This window comes from Streptopelia decaocto (assembly GCF_964273445.1).
Source record: "Streptopelia decaocto genome assembly, chromosome: 2".
NCBI lineage: Eukaryota > Metazoa > Chordata > Aves > Columbiformes > Columbidae > Streptopelia > Streptopelia decaocto.
This window is the reverse complement of record NC_138655.1, coordinates 23,989,746-24,006,015: the sequence shown is the minus strand read 5'-3', so window position 1 is coordinate 24,006,015 and position 16,270 is coordinate 23,989,746. Positions and strand designations below refer to the sequence as shown.

Here is a 16,270-nt window from a genome sequence, read left to right as displayed (position 1 = left end):
AGGGGCAAGAGTGAGAGAGCAAGTGTCCTGAAATCGAGGACACCGGCAGTGTCCTGGAAAAGGGGAGACCTGCACTCCTAAATCCTTAATCCTGCTGTTGGTAGGCACGGTGTCCAAGGAGCCTGTACCCCAATGTACATTAGCACTTTCCATAGACATCCTCACCAGCCAGTGACAAACTCCTCTTGCTCATTTTTTGGCCAGCTTCACAAGTCTCAGATTCCTGTCAGCATCAAGGGCCAGCAGAAATCTGGAGCAGTGCTGGCAAGAGCTCTGCACTAGTGCAAAGTTTGTGTTCCCTCAGCCAGAGAAGGGTGAAGAACTGGGTCCTTTGTCTTCTACATGGATAATCAGACTGGTAGGCTGGAAAAAATGACAGACAAGACTTAGTGTCTGTCCTTCCTCCTCAGCTGTGACCTGGGTGAACTGGTACTGTTGCTTGGTAGCATTAGGTGAGACCTATCCACAGCTACCAGCTCAGGAACTTTCAGGGACTTTGATGCAGGCTCCAGGGCACCTACCCTGAACCTCATTTTGATGCAGCGAAGGGGCTGGAAGAACTGTCCCTTGCTGCAGGATGCTCCTCATCATGTGCTGCAGTTATATATTGTGGCAACTCTGTGATCAAATGGAGGCGTTTTCACACTTTGAATGCCTCCAAAGTCAAGCAGTGATGGGTAGTGAACAGCCTGAACTCTGCCATGTATTTGTGTCTCAGTGCCACCAAATGTCTCACCAAGGCACGCACCTGGTGGCAGCAATGTGAACAGCAGAGCTGGGTCCTCTAAACACGTCCTATACACATCACATCCTCTCTCCTCTTGGAGCACTGGCTTAGCCTTGGAAAAGAAGTAGCAATGTTCACTTGAACTCCCAAATTCACTATAGGTTGGGTTCAGAAATACGCTTCTCGTATCCTGTGATACTATCAAAGGAGACATGTAGGCAAAGACCAAACGTATGTATTTTTTTTCTTCCAGGATCTCCTTTCAGCTCTTTGTGGCTTAGGAACTTCTTAAAACTAATGAAAATTTAATTGAAAGCTGAGTGGTAATAGAAGAAAAATATGAAGAGTTCTGTAATTACTCCTATCAAAACCTTAAAGAATATTCTCCTTCCTTTACTAGCTCACCTTTCTTGACAGTTCCACGTCTTCATTAATAAACTGTATATCTCTGTAGTATTCTTGGTTGAAATAAAAATTTTGAATATGTTATTTCTGCTCTAAGATGCCTCTACCTGCCAGTGTTGTTTTTAAAAATTCATTTCTCCTTTTCCAAAGTTTTTGGAGATATGTGACCAATGTTATACAGAAGCTGTCAGTACTAAAACAACCTGTAGGGCAGAAAAGCAGATGCTTTTAAACTAAAGATGTCATCACCAGCAAAATAGTCTTCTAGTTAAGTCTTCTCCTGATGTTTTTAAATCCTCAGAAAAATTAAACCATTCATGGCATCTCCACAGCCTCATAGGTGCTGCAGAGGCTTGTGCAGTGTTATCACTGTCTGTGCTTCTCATATTTAGGAGGTTTCCCAGAAGAGCCAGAGATTTCCTCCAGCAATGGCTGAATGATGTATCTACCCCATCTCCACCTCACATCCCACTCTGCCCTTCGTGATGCTCTGCACAAGGCAGATGGCAAAATAACCAAATCAAGCTCTGAATTTGTCTGCAATCGTTTTGATGTGTTTCTCTTCCAGATATGTGCATTGCCACAGCAATTTCTCTTCTTATGATTCTGATCTGTGCAATGGCTACGTATGGTGCATACAAGGTAATTTATTATGTTCAGTGAAGATACAACTCTGTAGAAACAAAATTAAGAAAATTACTTTCTAACAATCTGTTGTTTAGTTGTTTAGCTGAAAACTGAGAGAAAAAAGAATTAGAGACAAGCAGAACTGCTTGTGTAGATCAGTGTTATGCCAGGGCCCCACATTGCAGGCAGGGAGGCTGCCCACTGGTGTTGACTGTCTGCAGTTTCAAATACACGTAAGCTCTGGGCAAACTGCAAATTCAGAGAACTGAATCTTATTCCTACCGAAGTTAAGGGAATTTTTTTCCCATTCACCAACCAAGTCTGTGGTTTGTCCTAATATTAATGCTATTAATGAGGCAGGGGGGAAGTGTTGTGTGGTTTCTAAATGTGCCAGTATAATGAGTTGTGGGGATCATACTGCACATATTACTGCAGTTCAGCAGCCAAACTGGCTTGGCCAACTGTTTTGGCTGAAAGTCATACTTCTTTTAGCTGATTTAACAAGTTATTTTCTCCTATGGCTTCATGAAATGTAACACTGTATTCTGTCAAGTATTCCTTAGATTTTAGTGCAGGAAGACATATATTCTTCCATTTTAGCTTGTGGCTGATGACCTTGTGTTTCCTTTTAGCAACATGCGGCTTGGATCATCCCTTTCTTCTGTTACCAGATCTTTGACTTTGCTCTCAACACGCTGGTTGCCATCAGTGTCCTCGTCTATCCCAGCACAATTCAGGACTACCTCCGCCAGCTGGTAAATCATTTGATGTTCACAAGCCTTTGGGAGCTTTGAGGGGAAAAAAGCTGTGCAAGGTGCACTGTTTGTCCTGTATTTCCCAACAATGTTTTCCTGTTGACTTCCTGTGCAGTCCTTGAAAACTCTTCTCAGTCCTCGCTAGTCTGTATTCAACCTCCTTGCAAGGTCACGCTATTAACTTATATACAATACTTGTGCAGAGCTCTGGAGTTTCGCAGTGTTGTGGAAACTCTCAGCACCACTTCATTTAGAAGGAGACTCATATTGCAATGCATGGGTAGTAGGTAATTGCTTTTGGATTCAGAATTACTGTGTTCATATCCAGTGGCTTATTTTTGGTGCTATTTCAAGGATGTTTTGTTGCTTCTTCTACTTTACGTGATGGGTTTCATTAGGCAGGAGTTTGATTCAATGTAGGTTTATTTTTGCTAGAAATTTTTTTTTATTCTTTCTTAGGGACAATTCAAGGCTCCCTTCTTGCCATAGGCTACTTTAGCCAAACATCCACAACCGGTATTGCATAAGCTTACAAGATCTGACTGAAACCACCTAAAGTAAAGACAAAAGCCCACCAGGCTCAGTCCCATCACAGGATAATGTGCCATGTCTGTCAGTGTTCAGATGGAGTTGCAGAGCTCTGGAGAAGCCAACATTTCTGCTGTCTCTGAAAATCTGCCCTGAGAACTTGAATACAGATTAGTTTGGCTGTAAACTTTGTTATGTGGATGGAAAACTAGGTAGGGCAGTATAAATAACAAGTAATGAGAAACAGCAGGCAGATAAGTAGTCACACAAATCTGTGGGAAGAGGCAACGTGTCAAGCCAGCAGGAGCTGGGATGCATCAGGGGCCTATTATCCTTTGCCGAATTTAACACCCTCCTGCATTCACAGCTGATGGTACACTGGAACAGAAGCAGACTAATAATTCAAAAGGTTCTCAAGATACAAGTGGAAAGGAGCTAATTAAGGCCATAGCTTAGCGAGTGCTTGAAGCTGGCACTGCCGCTGGCTGAGCCCTCCTGCCCATCCTCCACCTGCAGCCACGGGCTTCTGCAGTGGGGCCAGCCCTGCTCTTGTGGCAGCACAAGCCTCTGTGGGATGCAAGAACTGCCCCATCTTCCCACAGCATGAGTCGTAAACAGGTTTTACTCCATCTTGGTCACTGTGTGAGAATGTGAGGGGCAGAGGAGTAGGCTGGGAGCTGTACACAAAAAAGCCCCTGCTCTTCTGCTGAAAACCTGGTGCTACATCTGTAGCCAGCCCAACAGAAGGGCAAAGAGCAGCTGATTCTCTCAAACAGTCTGCTAAAATGTCACTGTCATTCGTGCACATAAAAAAATAACCCCCTCCATGGCAGAAATACAAGGAGCAGGCCTTGGAAGGTATTTGGAATGGTGCAGCAGAGCACTTTGTGAGTTGCATTGCTGCTGTGGAGCATTAAAACCTCTGGTTGCACACATCTTTGTCTTGCTGTTGTAAATAATTTTCTTGACTGCTAATGAAATGCTGCAAGACTTCAGGAGTGCTAAACTGTCAGTACTCAAAAGGGCAAGGGGGATTTCCGGGATAATTATAGGCTGATTAGCCTGACATTGCTACCAAGCAGAATAATGACAGAAGGGCTGAGAGGAGAGTCAATTGATAAAGGATTAGACTAGAGGAATATGATTAATGACTGTCAGTACGGTTTCACGGAATATCAGTCCTGGAGGCAGACTCATTTTCTTTCACTGACAAGATTACTGGCTTCGTCAATAAAGATGGGCAAGGGCATAATAGACTTCCATGAGACATTTGACTTCCCAGCATGATAATCAGAGCAACAACAAAGCACTAGATCGATAAAGGATGTATCAAATGGATTAGGAGAGGTTAGCTGGCAGACTGCGAAGGGTCGTGGTCAAGCCAACCATCTGCCAATGAGTTTCTATTTTCGGTAAAGGAAGCTCTCCAGGAATCAGCAGTAGATTTCATGCTCTTCCTGACTCCCATTAATAACCCTGGTACCCAAGAGGCCATTCACAAGCCTAACGTCAGCCTTGGGAGAGCTTATCCAGGCTCACTGTCTGGAGGGAGGTTGTGAGCCTGAGCCTAATCTAGCTGTTCTGTATAGTTCTCTGAAAGACCCTCTCCCTGCATCATCCAAAGTGAGCACATCTCTACATTTCCCAGAGGCAGCACTTGTGACATTTCCCAGCAAAATCACTTCTAATAGAACCCATGCCTAACACAGAGATTAATGAAGAAGTAAATAACACTAAGGATGGAGCCATTAATCAGAGTGAGCTAGACTGGCTGAGAACTTGAGTTCAGTCATTAATGTGTGCCACATTGCTAAATGAAAAGAAATGTAAAAACATGAGGAATACAGATGGGCATACAGTACGGCAGCCGTACCTGGGATGCAGTGATCCCATAAGCCATCTAGGGAACTAAGTGCCAAAATAAGAGTTACAGGTTTTTTTGCTGTTTGCAAAAACTTCTCATGGTATTTTTGGACAGAAAAAAACAAACAAACAAACACACACACCTCCGCCCCCAATCAAAACAACAAACAACCTAAACAATAGCAACAACAAAAACCTCACCAATGAATAGTAACGGAGAGACTTCCCATCTCTGTTGGTGACAGAGGCTTCATCTGTCTATGGTGTCTGGTTGTAAAGAGCAATGCTTAAAAGTCAAAAACATGCAGAAAAGTTCCTCCAAAAACTATGTAAAAGCTGGATACATTGTAGTATGATGAGAGACAATCAGCTTTTCCTGATTCATTTACCAAAAAAGGAGACCAAGAGGTGTTGTTCTTAGAGTTTTCATATGCAGAATAATGAGGTGTTAAAAGGCTGATTAAATTAGATGAGAGGCATAATGATAATATATATTTAAAAGCTAGTCCAAATTAAGTTCATTTAGAAACAAGGAGTCATTTCTATTTTGTCATTCACAGTAGAGATTAGTGATTGGCCAAAAATACCAAGAGCCGTGATTAATTTTGTACAGTTAATGTCACTTGTTCAACAACATTTTGAAGTTATTTCAAAGCTGTTCTGCATCCACTTTGAAGCTGTTTATGCCTCTAGTGTCTTAGCTGTGGTCCCAAGCTCAAGCAGCTCAGCAGGAACCCCTTGTACCCTTACCTGGAAGGGCTACATCAGTTGGCAAAAGCGTCTTGGATTTGGCTCAGAGCAAAAACACTCTCTCTGAGTGAGCAAGAGTGAAAGGGAGAGGTGAAGCTCACATCCACTGGTATCAGATGCTCAGACACAAAATGAGATGAAACTAAAACCAAGATTTTCAGTTTTTTTAGTAGTATTGCCATCAATGCAGCGCTAGCACTTAAATATTATTAAGCAGTACCCATGGACTTGTTTCCCTACCCTGTAATAATACTCATGGTAGATAGGATTGTAATCTCAAACACTGCATTTAGAACAAGACTGCAGTAAATACCCTTGTCCCCATAGGTGACACCTGAGTCATGCCAGTTGGGTGTGATCCCTCCTGATGATTTATAAATAAGCCTTAGAATCATCTTGCCCTCACTACCTTTGCAGAGGTCTGCCAAGGTAGGCAGAAAGCAAGTGTTGTGTTCCTTCCTGGCATTCTTACAGTTTTTGGTCCTCTAAAACTGCTCTGAATGTGGGGAATGACATTTTAGGGAGCGCAGCTCCATAAGGGAAATGAAAAATCCCAATCATTCTTCAACTCCATTAATGAATATCTGGAGAAGGTATGCATTAGGTAATGGAATATATTTGGCAGTCTCAAAATAACATTTTTTTCTTGCTCTAAGGTGAAACCTCCATGTTTTTAACCATTTATACTTCCCTATGCTAATATCTGGAATTACGTTATCTATTTACTTTGGTGCACTTCTGTCAGATTTCAGTCTATCAGTGATGAGATGCAAGCTACTGTGAAACCTTCCACGTGCTTTTAGCAAGATGATAAATAGGTACCTATCAATAGACTAGGCAGAGCCCTAGCTGACAGTGTTGCAATTGTAAAATACAGAACATTGTGTTCACAGCCTGTTTGTTAATGTCAGCCTGTACTGGCTACTTCTTTCAGAGGCACAAGTGTCTTTGGAACCTTTTTGTCGCCTTTTAATACCCAGTTGCTCATGGGTGTGCCACTTACATCCCATAACTTGCAAGAGCATCTCAGCATGAAGTGTCATGTAGAATAAGTAGATGTTACGAATCTAGCACTTGAAATGTTGTATGGCAATCACATGTGATAAGGCTTTCTAAAGGTTATATTGGACATCTTGGTCATTATCACAGCCACTAGAAAAACAAAAACCTTCACATACAGTAAATTCAGCATGCATAAAATAAAAATCATTTCAGTTCTCGGAGCAGTAGTGATCTAAAGCAGTTTGACCTAAAGCACATTTCTTTAGCCCCACTGAATCTTTGATATATGGGCTTTCTAAAGCCTTCAAATTAAACACTTCATCTTCTGTCATCAGATATCAGTATATGAAATGAATTAAAGCAGAAGGGCGGAACAGACTAGTCTGCCAACTGAGTTATGCAAACTTGTTTTTTTATTAAAGTACAGGGCTATTACAGTTCATCTAAAGAAAATTTCAAAAAGTATATTAGATAGCTTTACTATGGGACTACCTGCAATGCTGCTGTCTAACAACTCACGTGGTATCAGTCATGCCTTTAAATCCTAGGGGAAACATCTGGAGAACATAAAATAAAATAAATCTAAAGAAATACTTGCTATAAACTAAAGCTTTAAAACCGAATAACCTTTTGACACCTTTGATGCCATTTTACATGTAATTCCAAAGTACTACTACTAACTTCATAGCAGAGCTTTAAAAATTCTACAGACGCATTACTGTTTGCTTTCAATTTTGTAAGATTCTGATACTCAAAAGATGGCAACTGTTGAATGAGAATCTGCACCACCTTTTAAATTGGATTTTTTGTGGTCTAAGGGCAAAGAAAACATGAAAGGTTATGCAAGCAGGCTGAGGGAATGAGAAAGAGCTTCAGCCCTGGACTTTTTATTCTTTGTGCAATATTCATACAGTAGAAATATACTTTCCATACAAGTTTTAGATTATTTTAAAGTGTTTGATAGAGCATTGCTATGTATAAGCAGTATTTTTTTTTCATTGAAAATTTACCAGGTATATTAGTATGCATGTTGCCTTCCTTATGTCCATGACAAGGTTATAAATAGCACTTTAATTACGGCTTTAGCATGCCTGTGCCACACCACTACAACTACCTCTTTTTGTATAGAAGATTTCATCATGTCCTGCTGCAAAATCACTCCTGTATTTCCAGTGACAGGCTTGATTTTTCCCACCCAGCAATATTTCAGTCTCAGCTTCACCAAAACTCACACAACATTTGACACTGAGCTTTTCCCAGAAGTTGCAGCACTGAGCCTGGTGCCCAGGACCTTCCCAGCAGCAGGATTACAACTGCTGGTCTCCCCACCATAGAGCAAACCCCCAGCACAGAAGCAGCATTTCTCTTCCCACCTCAAACACTCCCATCAGTGTTTAAGCTTATCACTGCAGTCAGCGGAAGGCAATGGGTCTTTGATTCACCTGAACCACTGTTGGTACCTGTTTTCCATAGAAATGAAAGATTTGGGGAGTGGTTGCAGCCATGGGAGGATCCCAAGAGCCTCCTGATGGCACCAGCTCCATGATGGTGCCTGTACCAGGTGAGCCTGGAGTCAGCCAACATGCTTCCCACCAGCTTTCCTGCTTCTTTGCCAAGAGCTGCAGGTTTTATAACTTTCTTTTCCTACTGCGCTGAAGGGATTTGTAGTTGTGAGTCAAGGTCAGACTTGACTTGTAGGCCAGCCTGGGCAAGCCAGCGTTAAACGTCTTCTGGTCAGCAGGTGCCACCAGTCAGCAAACAAAGGGAGCTTCTTCCATGCTATTCCTGGCAGCCCTGAAAGCTTTCTCTCCCACACAGCAAGCTGGGAAGCCCCAGGAGGGGCTGGCTTCAGTTTTCACTCCCCACACTAGGATCTCCTGGGCATCTGTTGGTGATGCAGCCATGACATGGGTGCAGCACCTGCTGCCCTGCTAGGGCTTGCTTACCCCTCACATTTCTTCAGGACACAGACCCAGAAAGCTGAGCTGCTCCCAGACTTGCATGGTGCTCATGGCTCTGGCAGATGTTCCTGTTTTTCAAGGTAGTGGGACCTTCCTTGATCATTTTCCCACCCTCCTCTTGCCCTTGTGCAAATCCCAGTTAGGTTGATGTCTGGGAACAGGCCATTAGATTGTGGCCAGACCCCAGCAAGCAGTCATCCAATCTTTGATCAGTGACTGTGCCCCAAACACCAGACTGTGGGACGACCAAAACCTCACTAGGAGTTTTTTATTACATTCACAAACTAGTTTGACTAGTTTTTAATGGTAGGTCAGTACTAAAAAATTGTTCTGGGGCAGTTTTACTGTAACTGTCCTTACCCGACTGGACTTTATAACCACACGCATGGCCTTTCTCCTGCTTGCAGGAGGGCAGACTGTGGCATTAATACTTAAATTTTCTACATATAAGGTTTGTGTTTATTTTTTAGTGCATCTTTTATTGGCACACACTTTGGCTTGCTTGGTCTCCGGGTGACTGCCTCCACTATATTTAGCAATAACTTTGTGTGGAAAAAGAAAAAAAAAAAGAAAGAAGGAACTCATTGAATTATAGCAAGCTAGTTTCCTACAAAAGCTGGACCTTGACAAAGAAGATAGCATGATAAAAACTTCAGCCATGAAATTCAGTACAGGAACAGAAACATTGCTGTCAAGAAGCGGAAAATGTGCTTATGTAACATTTATCTGCAAATGGTTACAGCTGCTGTTGATGTTAACCAGTCTGAACAGTTCATGGAAGCGCTAAATAAAGAGCTATTCTCACTAGCAGCTGTCCAAAAAAAAAAAAAGAAAAAGAAAAAAAGTTTCCTGATACACTGGGCTGAGTGCTGTTATGAGGGGTATTAAGGGGTTACTCTGGATTTACACCATCATTGACAAGAACACAGTTATAGCTCGGTCTAGTTAATTGTCCCGACAAGAGTGCAGAGCTGGCCTGGTTAAGTAATTAGACCTGTAAGGGAAAAGGGGGTTGTGTGTGGAAGGAGATAATGCATTCAGCTATAATGAGCTACTGTTGCAGCAGTGCTATCTTTTGTGGAGAACAGTTCTGTCTGTGAACAATGGTTCATTCTAACTGAAACAGGAAATTGTGCCTTGCAATATTTCAAAACAAATTTGAACAATCTTTTTAAAGGGTGTGCTTTCTTTAAGCAATAACAAATACAACAAAACACTTCTAGAGGTTGTTTTTCAGCCAGTGATCCTAGTGTTTCACAGCTGTAAATCATGAGAGCCTACACAAAGTAGGAAGATTAATTTTGTCACCTCCATTTCATATGTGAGACAACAGAGGGACCTGGAGCATATTTCAATTTGGAATCATGACATTGCCCCCCTGTAGCACCCATGCCTCCACGGGGCATGCACTCAACAGTACTAACAAGTGCTCCTGGAGAAGTAGTCCTAGTTTAGCCAAAATAAGATAGAGAAGAAGAGACCAAATATCTTTTGATCAAATATTTAAGTTAAAGGACCTTTTCCTACTTAAACTTTCTGGAAGGAGCTGCCACTGGTCTTTGGCAACCAATACCAGTACAAGGTAAGGATAAGTTGATAAGTAGAGGACTTGTCTCCCTTTGCCCAACATGGCAGATTTCCTGCTGCAAAGCTCCCAGAGAGGTGTCCTTTGCCAGATTGTGCCAGATACAAAACCCATGTGCACAGAAGAAAAGAGCCCACACCACACACAAAGCAAAACTCAAGCCCCTCCGCTGTCCAGTGAAGTTTTGGCAGCTGAGTCTTTGCAGTGCCAGTTCCAGCCAAGCTTTCGGAAAATTGGTTACTGGTGCAGACTGCTCCCGATTTAGTAGATCACAGCAAGTTTTGTAAGCTGTTAATTATAGAGTGCAGTAATTGAATGGCTCTTAAATGACTCAGGAGATTAACTTACAGTGTTTTGCTTATTTTTGCTTATACAGCCCAGCAATTTTCCCTACAAGGAAGAGATTATGTCTGTGAACCCTACGTGTCTGGTTGTGATTATCCTCCTTTTCCTAAGTATCATTTTGGCATTTAAGGTAAGTGCATTACTGTGTATTAAGTCTGCTTCTGGTCATGGGTGGAAAGTCCCTTGCTGGGAGGACTAACTTCAGGAGAGATCTAGAGAACTACAGACCAGGCAGCCTGACAGCTATACAAAGTGATAGGCATTCTGGAAGAAAAAAGCAGAAAATCTCATAGACAAACACATCAACATATGGGCCACAACAGGGAACAAGATGCTTGTGGGAGGAGCTCATGATACAAATGCCTTGAAGGAGCAGGTCAGCCAGTGGACAAGGAAGAGCCTGTTGATACACACTTCTTGGTTCTCCTAAAGGTGTTTGGCAGAGTCTCTTATCAAAGGCTTTGAAAAACACCCCAAGATGTGTAAGGACAAGAGAAAAGGTCATCTCACAGACTGCAGCTAGGAAATACAGAATGAGGATAAATGATCAGTCTTGACAACAGTGAGAACCGTGCTGTTCAGTACAGTCATAAAAGATCTGGGAAGGGAAAGGAAATCTAACAACAACATTTTTTGCAATGTAATTCAAAATAGGGAAAACAATCAGCGAAGAAAGCTTTGCAGAAAGATCTCATGGTACCGGGTGACTGAGTAATGAAATAGCAGAGAAGGTCAGTGGTGATAAATGCTACATAGTGGGCACAGAGGAAGCACAATCTTGTTTCACAGACACTGCGGTGGACTCTGAACTAAGAGTGACTACCTGAAAAAGAGATCTTGTAGCTGTGATAGATAAACCTGTGAAAATATTAGCTTACTGCTCAGTACTGGCAAAACAAGTAAATTAAATGCTAAGAATATTAAGAAAGGAATAGACAAAAACAGAAATCTAAAGATTTCTTTGTCAGTTTTGATGTCTACTGCCTCTGGAAGCATGCATTCAATTCTGCTGACCTATCTCAAAAAGGATGTTGTAGAACAGGCAAATAGATCCAAACAATCCCTCCTGGAGGAGACAATGTAAAGGATTGTCACACCAGACAGCAAAAGGGCACAGGGAGTGATTATTTATTTGTTGTTATGCAGACCTTGTGGGTGGGAGGGCTGGAGGTCGCAAGTACCAGATGAAGTAGAGGTGTAGCATCCCCTAACACAGCTGGAAAGGGCTCATGTGAAACCACCACACCCAGGTTGATGGTCCAGCGAGGTTGGTCCCCACCTATGGTGTGGGGCAGAAGTCCAAAAGCAGCTCAGAATAAGATCAGACAAATCAATGTGTGAAAAACAACCACCTGTGGCTCAGCTAGTCACCTGAGACCTCTTGGAAAGTATGTTTGCCCTTTTCTTGTGCCCTTCTGCAAGTTTCTCACAGCACAGTGCTGCCATACTTGTATTTCTCTTGTTGGGTTTTGTTTCGGAATAGTTCTTGCTCTTTCTGTGGAGAGTAATTACACATTAGACTAGAGAACTCCCAAAGAGCTACAGAATACACACTTGGCAACATGAACAGAGAAAGTTACTGTGACAAAAGAGATGGATTAGATTATTGAAGCGACTTCAAAATTTAAAAACAAAACAAAAGAAAAAACAACCAAAGAAAACCAACAAACACAACAACAACAACAAAAACCAGATAGAAGAGTATTTTAAGGTGTTGGAAGTTATAATCACTTTCCTTTTGTGATTTAGAAATACAACTTAGCCTTCTACCTTTGTCTATATGTATGTTCACAGTCATACAGTTGATTTTACTTGCACCTTTAATAAATATGTATGAATGTATTAAACACATAGATCTGTCAGGCAACACAAAAGATATGCTTTTTAAAATTACCAGTTGCAAATATTAACTTGCTTTTACCCCAGGTGGGTCTGGTGTTTCGTTGACTAAGTATGGCAAGGAAGTCTCCAGCTTATGAAAGAAATGCAACTAAAATTGGAGTGGCAAAAATACTTAATAAAGAAAAAAGAAAACGAAGAAATTAATAGTGCAAAAGAGTCGTTCTATTTTAAAGTAGCTAACACATGTTTTTTTCAAGAGTATATGTGGTTCATATAATGCTCATTCTAGCAACACATTATCGTGCGAATGAGTCACCAAAAATATGACTCACACAGAAACACACACTAAATTCTAGTTAGCATTTTCATTTGCATTTCTTGTGTTTCCAGAAGAGCTGCTATGCAGATTTATGGAATCTGCTCCATGAGAAGAAAGCTGAACACTATCAGATGCATCACACTTTATCGCTGATAGACTTAACAGATGGTATCACATTTATATACTGAAACTGAAAATGTACTGTGCATAAAAATACACTTGAGCTCCCTCTTCCTCTGGAGTTCGACTAGAAATAGGGAGAGAAACCAAACATGGCAACCTAGGAAAAGCTGCAGTAGGAAAACCTGCCTTCAGCTGGTGGGAAATACGAAACAGAATCACATAATTCCTCAGAACCATTTGGCATCATGACAGTGTTTTTTTGGGTGAAGCTACATCCAAAGGAAAACACAGATGAGCAGAAATCAAGATAGAATAGCATTAAATGGTGGTTTTGTTCTTTTACAGTCATGGGGTTGGAGAAAGGGAAGGGGGGGACAAGAGAGCATAGTAAGAAAGCAAGCCAGCTAACCACACACAAGCACTTGTCTTTTTAGTCCTTAGGATTTACTTGGATGTGAAGCAGCTAATGGATATTTCAGGTTCTTTCACACAATCTTTTTGAGAATAGACCAAAATGTGTTATTCCATTTACTATGTTTGTCTAGAATCTGAGCCAGAGTTACACACCGTGAAATGTAGGTGCTTCCTGTCTAGCTAAGGAAGGACATCTAGCAGCATAAATGTATTTATATACACCTGTACAGGACTTTAAATGGCATACAGCCAACATGGTGGCTTTTGAATCGTGCTCTCTTCTGCAGCTGGTTTGGGGAACAGGCCTCGGTTTCCTCTGGCTGGCCCCACTGAGACTTCATGCTCATGCCCCGCCATGCTCAAAGCCCCAAGACCCAAATGATCTAGGCTCAGGTGAACACAAGTACAACCAGAATAAACCCTTCTCCCAAGCTGCCCTGAGCACTCTGCAGGAGCAGAGTACGGCCTCCTCTTCTTTTTTGGCCTTTCTCTTTCTGGAAGGTAGTTAGGAACGTAACACAGTTGCCAATGAGGCCGTTGAAAGCTATTCCAGCTCAGTGAGACAGACTGATCTTCAGCAAACTGAATATCAACCCTGATCTCAGTAATATGCCCATAATCACCACGTATGAGGTGTTGAGCTTGAGAATTAGACCACTCTGCATGTGCTGGTGTCCTCAGCAGATGGAAAGGGTTATGCAGAATGAAGTTTTGTGAACCTGAGAGAAGTTTTATCACATTGAGAGATTTTGTGTCTCAGCCCATGGAAATGCTTCCTGGCAAGGCTAACCCTGACCTGCAGAGCATCACCCCAGAGTCTGTTGCTTTCCCACGGGGGTGATGGAGTTGCAGTCAGGACCATGAACACATCTCCAGCAGCCACACTCTGACTCCCAGTCCCAGGAATGGCCAGCACAGAGCCACAGCATTGCCACCTGCTCCATCAAAGCCCGGGGCAGGTCCCAGCATTGGACTTGCTGGTGGCAGGGTACACATGGCTAACTGGTCTGACATTAGCATCCTTCTGAAATCTTCATATAAATTTGAATTTGTGTAGAAATCTTTATCTAATTTTTACCAGTTATTGAAGACCAGCCCAGCTCTGTAAATAGAAAATTCAAAGCAGCTGGAGAATAAAATGGGACACAGTGCAAATGGCTCCTGTGGGTACTCTGTTGGGTCTGCAGTGTTCACCCTGCACTTGCTGCCAGCAAGGGAGCTGCCCAGAGGTCTGCTGCAAGTGACCCAGATTGGCATAGACTTTTCCTTGCTGCATTACAAGAAATGGCAGGATACAGCAACTTCTAATTTCCACAAACATGCCCATCAATCAGCTGGTCTGGCGTGTGTCTGATGAGCAGAAGTCATGCAGTACATTACTGTTGTTACGCAGCTTAACGAGTGCATATGCAATAGCAATATTGAAAGGCAGAGTTATAAAGTTTTGTGGGTTTCGGTTCCTCAAGGGCTCAAGTCATTTCCCACCATTCAGATAGGAAGACTGAAAGCTGGTAGGAGTAGGCATGGTTTCCACACTCTGCTCCTCTTTTACACCTGTCCTTTCACATGGGGGCTATTAGGGCTGCCCGCCCCCCCCAAACACGTCTGTCAGCAGCCTGTGCTGTGGTATACGGGAATACCACCAGGGGTGGATTAGGCTAACGTGATTTAATGCCTTTTACATATGGCCATTCCAAATGTGAACATTGGTCTCCTGAGAGAAAAACTGGTGTATTTATAATAAGTACTGTGTGTCCAGCCACACATTTTAAAGCAGTATTTGTAACCTGAGCCAGGTTTTTCAGGGAAAAAATCGGTACCAATCGCATTTAACAATGCGGCAGCATCTGTATAAATCAGTGATTAGAAACAAGATTAAAGAAGAAGCTACACATTGAGGAAAACAAGTTTCCATGACTCACAGCTCGCAGGCCAGCAGCACATGTCCAAAGCACCTGGACAAGGACATGGCCCAAGCTGCCACTGCTCTCAGCCATGTGTGGGTCAGTGTATTGGGGCCAATACCTGGTGTGTGCTGGCTGATGACCTCTTTAATTCAAGGGCTGGAACAGACGTCACCCACTGAGAAACAGCCCGTGCATGCAGGAGCAGGGCTGGTTAGAGCTGGGGCTTGGAGCTGGGAGAGCTGTAGGGCTTCTTTGTAGGGTTAAATATGTTTTATTCACCACATGTAATGGAATAAGAGCATTCAAAAGTAAATCTCCCACTAGCTTCTCCCAGATAAGACTGTATTACCTGAAACAGGGCTTTCACCAGTTTGGAGTTTAACAGAAGAAGAGTAGAAATTTATTGGCAGATAGGTAGGCTTAATGTAAAGGGTTTATTTTAAATATGGGCTGTGTCCCCACAGAAGTGTACTGTATTCAGTCTCTGTTCCGTACTCTCTCTTATGCCTTTCTCAGCACATGGTATCTGAGCATTGAAAGCTACTGAACTACTTATTGCTATTTACAGTTAGTAACAGTGGCGTTTTTATTTACTTCTGGAAAAGATGTGGTTCTCCATGTATATGCTTTACACCACTTGTTTGAGTAGTGTGGTGCAGGTTGGCATAGCCCACAGTTCAGGCTTTAGAGCCAGCCTAACCTTCCCTTTGGGACCCAGCTCACTCCAGAAACCTTTTGCTCTCCTCATTTGATGGTCAAAATCTGCAACACCTCCAAGTCATCCAGGGTCTGTAAGATGCTGTAAATAAGAGGAAGTAAACTTATGGGATTTCAGCCAGCTCAGCCTTGGTGGAAAAAAACTCTTCCTGATCTGCAAGTGAGTCATGTGGCATCCTGAAAAACATAGCTCATGTGTGACAGTTCTGGAGAGGGAGGAAGCACAGCGCAGCTCAAAAGGATCAGAGGCTTTTGGAAGGTCATCAGTGCAAGTGAGTCACGAAAATATGACTCACTCGGAGTGAGACACACATGCAAATCCAACAGCAGTGGCAGTGTAATTTGCACGCATTAGGTTTGTGGAAGAACAGCTATGCAGAAACTACTAAGTAAAAATATA

General features: G+C 42.5%; 1 protein-coding gene across 1 annotated transcript in view; it reads left to right on the top strand.

Moving 5' to 3' along the window:
• The window catches only part of LAPTM4B (lysosomal protein transmembrane 4 beta), a 60,218-nt gene that overhangs the window by 22,260 nt on the left and 21,688 nt on the right, over positions 1–16,270 (top strand). The window contains exons 3-5 of the mRNA XM_082045585.1: positions 1,701–1,774; positions 2,392–2,514; positions 10,580–10,678. Coding sequence (XP_081901711.1) covers positions 1,701–1,774; positions 2,392–2,514; positions 10,580–10,678 — 296 coding nt within the window. The remainder of the gene's footprint in view (positions 1–1,700; positions 1,775–2,391; positions 2,515–10,579; positions 10,679–16,270) is intronic.